The 8,367-nt window shown below is 36.3% G+C and overlaps 1 protein-coding gene across 1 annotated transcript; it reads left to right on the top strand.

Annotated features, from left to right (window-relative positions):
* The first annotated feature begins 5,396 nt into the window (after positions 1-5,396).
* On the top strand, positions 5,397-8,160 carry LOC149565020 (uncharacterized). Its single transcript, XM_089818554.1, has 2 exons — positions 5,397-7,045; positions 7,461-8,160. Exons 1-2 carry the CDS (start codon positions 6,183-6,185, stop codon positions 7,480-7,482), a joined length of 885 nt encoding a protein of 294 aa, XP_089674680.1. The 5' UTR covers positions 5,397-6,182; the 3' UTR covers positions 7,483-8,160.
* Positions 8,161-8,367: the final 207 nt, after the last annotated feature.

Genomic DNA, 8,367 nt, shown 5'->3' with positions numbered 1-8,367 from the left:
CATACAATCTTATACATTCACAATCAAGCATAAGAAGGGTCAAAGCAAAAAAATTGTTGATGCACTTTATAGGATACTTTTCACTATCCAAGAGATACAGTTGTAGAGCATTGGAATTGAGGGCTTTAAGGATATCTACAAGGAGGATGAAGACTTTTTAGAATAACACAAGGAATGTAGTGAGTTCAATAAGAACTTTCATTGTAAATTTATAGATTACACGTTACAAAATGGGCTATTGTTCAAAGTAGGTCAACTTTTTGGAATCACCATTGTGGTTTCACCAAAATATCGAGCTATTAATGAAGGTCACAAAAACTAGAGAGAAGGATCCATGGAAGGCAGTTAAACACATGTCACAAATCCATCGATCTATGTTGAATGGCACCTTCACCTATAAGGGATTTGAAATCGTAACCGAGCACTCTGATAACACTTGTTGGATTCACCATTGTTGTTACACCAAAGCTCGAGCTATTAGTGAACGTCACAACAACCAAAGATAAGGATCCACGAGAGGCGGTTAAGCACATGTCACAAATCCATCGATCTATGAAGAATGGAACCTTCACCTAGAGGGGACAGACCAACCTCCCAACACAACTATGTGTGCCTAGGGGATTCATGATATAAATATCATGTGAGAGAAACACAATGGAATCCTTAGTGGTCATTTTCATTTGAATAAAATACTTGAATTGGTTCAAAGATTCTACTTTTGGTCTAAAATGCAAAAAGTTGTGAGAAGGTATGTGGAACAATGTATGGTGTGCCAAAAAGAAAAGGGTATTGCTTCAAATGTAGGTCTTTATCAACTATTTTAACCCATTCCTAACATACCACAAGAGTGCATTAGCATGGACTTCATAGTTAGTTTGCAAAGGACTAACATTGGTTTGGATAATGTATTTGTAGTTATTAACATGTTGGGGAAGATGAATCATTTCATATCATGCCAAACAACACATGATTCCAGCTACTTTGCTAATCTTTTCTTCGAGGAGGTGATTAGAATTCATTGATTGCCATTAAGTTCTATCTCTGACAGGGATATTAAATTCATGGGCCATTTTGGAAGACATTGTGGAAAATACTTGGAATAAACTTGTCATTTGGTTCAGCTTACCATCCACAAACTAATGGCCAAACATAGGTCATTAATAGATTCTTGGGTAATCTCTTAAGGTTCTTGAAAAAACAATATGGACATATGTGGGATTAGATATTACCCCAGGGAGTTTTCCTACAATGATAGTATTGACAAAATAATTGGAAAAAGCCCTTTTAAAGTGTTCTATGGAATTAATCCAAGAGGTTTATGTGAGTTGTGAGAGCTTGGTAATATGGAGGGTAGAAGTGGGCATTTAGAGTACTTTTCCTAATCTACAAAGGAATTCCATGATTAGGTCAAGAAGACTCTAATGGAAGCTAATCAAAAACTCAAGGAAAAAGTTGATGAAAGGAGGAAGGAGTTACAATTTGAAGTTGGGGACTTGGTCATGGTCCACCACAACAAAAATAGACTTCAAAAAGGGGTACCGACTAAACTTCAGATGAGAAGGATAGGACCTTGCAAGGTAGTGGAAATATATGGTGCCCATGAATGCTTACAAGTTTGACCTTCCCACATACTTGTCTATATCTCCTATGTTTAATGTTCAAGACCTAGTAAAGTATAAAGGTATTATGGTAGAAGACATAAAGTAGATTGAAAAGGTTGAAAAAGACATCAATGATGTGTCATTATCCTCAAAATTTAAGCCATGGGCAAAGAAGATCTTAGATTCAAGAATCAAGAAGAAGACAAGGCATGGAGTGTACATGGAACACCTCATCAAATGGAGACATATTCTTGAATTATAAGCTAGTTGGGTTGCAGAAAGTGAGTTCAAGAAGTTGGGAATTGATATTACTTTGTTATCACCAACTGTGAGTGAATGTTTTTATAGGGGGAAATGGTGTAGGAGCACCTAGACTTTCGACTAAAACCCTATGACATTTTGGTTTGTAAATGATCTAGCTAGGTCATTGGTAAATAAAGAATCTAAGAGGGTCTAAGGGGTGTGTAAGATTTGTTTGTGTGTCAAAAAAATTTTTTGGGAAAAAGTTTCCAATAGGTGACAAGAAATTGTCAAGGTTGACATGAAATTACTAAGTTTGGCCAAAGTGGACTTATTATGTCAAATGACCCCACAAGGTGTATACATGCCTCATGTAGCCAAGGAAGGTATTCTGCATCAAGTTGAGGTGATAGTAGGTTGATATGAGTCAAGATGTTAAAAAAATTTAAAGTTGTCATTGACAACATTGCAACTTTTGTTATGTTGTCATGACAACATTTGTGCAAGAATTTGCAAAATGTCCAACAATAGTTATGGGGTGGTTCCAACAGTTGGAACATGGAATATGGAGATATATAAGGCCATCCATGTCCTGGTGTAGGGTTGGTTGAGGTTTTGCTAAAAAAATAATACAAAGGAAATATCATTTCAATACAATTCTATCACAATCCAGCTTGCATCAACTCGAAAAACTACCTTATTATGGATTGAATTTGATAATTTCTCATTGTATATGACTAGTTTACTTTGATTTCTTTCTCTATGAGTTTTGGTAGATCTTTGTGAATAGTTTTGCATAGTGTAAAAAAAATTAGAAACTATTGTCTTGATCACTGTTAGAATTGGGGTTTGCTCAATATAAATGTTATTTTCTTGAATCCCCACCATGGGTTTTTCACGACCTTTTGAGACTTGAAAGGGAATTCAATGTGTATAGTAACATATATTTTTGGGGTTGAAATAATATAGTTTTCTATTTTTCATGTCTTGCCCTAGGCAAGTTTGCAGTCACTTGACTAGGAGCAAGAGTAGTAACAAAGATATCTAAAGAATGCATGGATGGATTGGGAAATGTGATCAAAGGTTTTCAAAGTGTTGTTTGAGTTCCCAGGAAGCTATGGAAGCCATCACAAAGGTTTTTGAATCCGTTTGAGCCAAGTTTGATCAAAGAGATAACAAACTAGTTCAAACCCTTGAAAATAGGCACAATTTGTAAAAGGTGTTGTACGAACAATTTGGGGGACCCAAACCCTAAAAATCCTAAAGTTATCCAAAAGGGTATCAGGAACTTAGATTAGTTCTAGGGATCATTAGTAGAGTTTTGAAGTTATTTTCATAAACGTGTGATTGGAGACCTAATTAGGCCTAAAAGGCTACTAGCCCTTAAATATAGGGTTCCATGAGATTAATGAGAAAGTAATGCAAGGAGGTTCATAATGAAGCCAAGAATGGTAGTTCAAGATTGTCTGGAAGCCCATTCATCCATCCTGAAGTTGGTCATGTCCATAGTATGAGTTTGTGTGAACTTACTTGGTGAGTTCAAGCATTGAAGGTGAAGTGCGTCCTTGGTAGAGAGATCTTAAGGCATGTGAGGAGTTTGGATGAGTTCTCCTTAGAGTAAGGGTGTAGGGTTAACCCTAGGAAGACCAAAGAGAAGGCCTAGGAAGGAGTCTCTTGGGACTCAAGAAAGATCTCCCTATCAAAGATCAAAGGCATAATTGTTAGTGAGGCAACATTTCTACATTTGACACTAAAATTTTACAAAGGCACCATACTAATTAAATTGATTATCAATGTATCTACAACATAAACTCAATTATGAATCAAAAGGCAATAACATTGATATCAACACAAGCACCTATGCTTGAAGAATTTGAATGATAATTATTCTAATCTATATAATATTCCAATATTGATCGATGTTATAGTAGCACATTAATGATATAATGTTTTGATTGATATAATTTGGACTCAAGTATTTTGTGATTTCTTCATTTTATAATGTGGATATTTCTACATAAGTATTATTACAATTTTATTGAACAAATATATCTTTAATAACCCATTAATATTTAGTGTACTAATCCGTAATCTCCTTGACTAAATGTCAAATATTGAAACATAATCATTGTACTAATTTATAATTTTATTAAAAATATATAATAAAGGGGAAGAGTACCAATAGTTGCTATAGTTAACTTCATACATATAATCTTTTAAATAGGGGATCAGATTTTTGATAATTTTGTGTGGTTGTCTTTATGCCTAACTTAGCTTCTTATAACTATTGTTCCCTTAAAGATGGTAAAAATGAATTATGTGGGATTTGTTATGCACTTGAAAGAGTCAAAAAGTCATCATTAGTGTCATCCAAAACACATTCTCTATTATTATTTTGTGTACTAAAAAAACTTAAAAGAATTATATGATTATCATCCAAAGCACATTCTCTATTGTTCTATTAATGATTCGCTTTGACAACCCAAATAAATGCAAATTTGATCTAATATTAGACATGAATAGCCCAATGATCATGTACTCTTTGGTACTCATGAGATTGCAACAATTGATGTCCCTCTAGATAATCGTTTAATTAACAAAATGAACCATGAACTCGATATAACTTGCACTGTTCCCCTCCGTCTCTAAAATATTCCGCCTATAAAGTATTAAACAGAGAAAGATCGTGTCTGCATCACAAGTTCCCAACTTTGGTTGATGCTAATGAGTCATTGTACATACACTCCCGTAATCATCTCCTCATTTAACTGCCATTCTCCTAACTACCCTTTTCCAATTACAAATACATTTCAACTTTTCACACAAGTTTTGGATAAACTGTCCTCTTTATCATGTGGGCGAAAATGGCGGCATGGCCTTGATTATCTGAGGCAAATCACATCACTAGTATTTGTGGAGAGTAGTAATAAGTATTCCTTCAACTGCATACCACCTCAATTTAATGGAGCAAGAATAGATTGTAATTTGCCAGCCTAGATTTTTGTACTACAGCCTGGCTGATGCTAGCTTTGTTTTCATAATGGCCAATAGCGTTCTATGTCAACTTTAGTACACATGTGACCAACTGCTTGGCGAAACTTGTGTCCTGCTATGGAACTGAAATATCATTTAAGAGAGGTCTCAGGTTAGCAGGGAATACTGACAAAGAATATGTAGTGTATAACGTAGTTGGGTCATATTGTGGGCTTTATATTTAATGAATGATTACCCATATGACCCTTAGATTAGATGGTCTCACGGCGATATCATTCACATTCAGCATGATATTGTGGCATGAGAAATGACCCTTAGATTTTCTGAGAATGATGTTGTGAATCATATATTTAATGAGTATGTACCTATGAGATATAACCCTTGAAATCTATTGCAGATAAGAAAGTGATGAGAATGGGGTGGAAAGCAATTTGATGCAGGGGCACTGTCAATCAATGATATGGGTAGTTAAAGAGGATGTGTTAAGATTTGAGTGTTGCAGATTTTTTGGGGGTGTAAATGCATATTTAAGCATGGTCTATCATTGGAGATAATGCTGACAAAGACTAACCACTGGGTTTTGGAGATTATTTTACATAAGTCTGTACGATTGCAATGGCGAGACAAAATGACAAAAGATTTGGGTGGTCTCAGAGTTTTATTGGTGAATGATCAGGATAATAATGGTGAAAAGTTTATTTGATTTGGGTGTAAGGGTTTTTATTATTTAAGCCTTCAAGACATATTTGTATGCCTGCCATTAATGGAGAGTTCGTGTTGTAGATAACTTGCTAGGTGTTCAGTGTTGCTGGTTTTCAGGTAGATATGTTGAGGGTTAGAAAAGGTTTACAGATTTTTAGGTGAAATTTATGAAACTTGTATTGAAACTCTATAGTTAATGGATATTATGTGGAGAAAAAGGAATTAGATCTTTGATCGTGCTGATTTGTTGGTACAACATAGATATGGAAGCAATATCATCTTTGTAGTTCCGGTTGATTATGATTAATAAGTAGACTTGGGTGTGTCAGAGATTTTGGAGAAAGATATATGCTTTTTAGCACTGTCATCATTGGAGATAACCCAATTGTAGAGGCATAAGGACTTGGGTATTAAAAACAAACTTGGTGTGAAAATTGAAAGATGGGTGTTGCAGCATTTTCATTAATGGAGATCTTGTTGAGGAAGAGTAGTTAGGACTTTTGTGTTGCTGATTTTTTTGTAGAAAATAGAAATCACTTTCATTAAAGATGTTTATCTGAATAAGAGTATTAGAGATTTGGGTGTTACATTTCTACAAAAGGGCAGGCATTTAAGCAGTGTCATCATTGGAGACAATTCTAAAGAATGGGTAAGATGCGTTTAAACCTGTATCATACCGTGTGGCCTTCATGGGTTTCTAGCAAAAAAAATGAGAAATGGAAACACAATGAGGAATCATCGTCATGGATGTTGGCAAGATCACTTAGCTTGAAACGTGCAAATGAGAGAGCCAAGTCCTATCAGAGAAGTGGAGGTGATGATGAAAATGGAGGCCAGCATAGATTGTCAGAGAGCATAGATGCATTGTTTGTTCTATCACAACTCAAGGAGTATGGGCCAGATTGGTTTAGGTATGATGATTCTTACAAAGGGGAAAAGGAGCTCTGGATAGATGATGAGAGAAAGGATTCATCTGAGCCTGAAATGAAGGGTAATTACCATGTTGATACTAAGGATCTCAAGCTTGATAATGAGGAAAACAGGGAGCTTTGCAGAGATGATGATAAAAAGGATTCCATTGGGTCAAGGGCAGAGGATCTTGCTTCCATGAAAAGTGAATTTCATGAAATTGAAGATCATCATGAGATTGAAAATGAGGGTGTCAAATTTGAGGACAAGAAAATTGTATCTGATGTTGATGAGGAGACTCAGAGCTTGTCAACGGATGAGAGGAGAAGCAGGAGAGTTGCTGACAGCCTTTCTGCATGCTTGCCCTCTGAGATTTTCAGTACATGTGTGAAAGAAAGTGTAGCCTTAGTTAAGCATTCATTCAATCCTTACAAGGACTTTAGAGACTCCATGATGGACATGATTTTGGCTAGCAGTATAGATTTCAATAATTCTGATCTAGAAGAGCTCTTATATTGCTACTTCAGCTTGAATTCTCCAGAGCACCATGATTTGATCAGACAGGCATTTATGGACATATGGCTTGAACTTCAGGCAGTGTAAGCCAAATAGATACAAGGCTACAGAAAATAGTATTACAGTCAATAGTTTTCTCTATACAGAATAGATTTCATATACTGTTTTGCGTATAAATAAAGATATTGAGGCAAAATGTATGTCAATTTGTCATCATTGATTTGCCCAAGAACGAGAAATTTTTCCTATAGTAGTGTCCATTCCTTGTCTTATTTATCTGCTTGAATTTTTTATTCACACTTATGAAACCCACATTATAGACTCTAATGCTTGTAGAGGATGTGATATGCACATATAGAATTGGATTGCATTAGTGGACTAAAGAATCAAATAGACATGGATTACTTGCAACCATATTTAACTGTGTATTTCTAATATGATTCTGAACATGTGGCGAATTATTGGATATGTAATACTGAGCATGAGCTCATAATGCAGCAACTGCTTCCAGCCCTTGTAACAGGGAGGTTCAAAGTTCAAACTAGGAGAATTGCACTTAAGCTAGATGAGCTAGATCGTGTATGCTGGGCATGGAAGTCCGAAGGAATTGTCATTCAGCATACATGGCTCGAATCTTGCAGGAATTGCACTCAGAGTTAACTGCTGAAAGCTGGGGACAAGAGTCGAAGGGGTCGTCATTCAGCATAATGGTCACGGGAGTTGGAAGGAATCGCTCGCCCCAATCCAGCTATCAGACCTTCGTTGGTCTTGGAGTGCTTGGAGACCTTGTGGGCAGGAATTGCACTCAGAGTTAACTGCTGAAAGCTGGGGACAAGAGTCGAAGGAGTCGTCATTCAGCATAATGGTCACGGGAGTTGGAAGGAATCGCTCGCCCCAATCCAGCTATCAGACCTTCGTTGGTCTTGGAGTGCTTGGAGACCTTGTGGCAAACCCAATGTTACTCTGAATAGTGGGACAATTTTGCTAAAGAATTTCAGGCCTTTTCCCTAGGCCACAAAGATTGAGATACAAGATATCAGCAGTCCAGAAAGATGTAAGCCAAGATAAGACAGTATAATCATCTATTTCCAAATTACAGCTCAGATATAGTCTGATCAATGTAGACTGGAGTTAATCATGGCCTCTTTGTCTGTCTTATTGATATAATAGACATCATCATGATGGAAAATTGTATTAAGCATGACTAGCCTTGTTTTGTTTAACTATAGTTTGGATTGAATTTGATTTTCAGGCCACTTTGAGCTGATTGTGGATGTTTAAACAAATCTCTATCATTTTTCACCCTGAGTTGGCCTAGTGGTGGAAAACTTGTACTCTTGAAAGAGAGGTCACAAGTTCAAATCCTACTGGGGGGTAGGGTATGTACGCCTTGTTTGTAGCGCCA

This window comes from Cupressus sempervirens, chromosome 3 (assembly GCF_028749045.1).
Source record: "Cupressus sempervirens isolate cs-2001-9-10 chromosome 3, ASM2874904v1, whole genome shotgun sequence".
In the NCBI taxonomy this organism is placed as follows: Eukaryota; Viridiplantae; Streptophyta; class Pinopsida; order Cupressales; family Cupressaceae; genus Cupressus; species Cupressus sempervirens.
The sequence above is the reverse complement of the archived record's forward strand: the minus strand, read 5'-3'. Positions and strand labels throughout refer to the sequence as shown.

Excerpts from the sequence above, each read along its gene's own strand:
- LOC149565020 (XM_089818554.1), top strand. The coding sequence starts at position 6,183 with ATGGGTAAGATGCGTTTAAACCTGTATCATACCGTGTGGCCTTCATGG. Across the intron at positions 7,046-7,460 it reads TGGCTTGAACTTCAGGCAGT|CAACTGCTTCCAGCCCTTGT; the intron begins GTAAGCCAAATA and ends CTCATAATGCAG.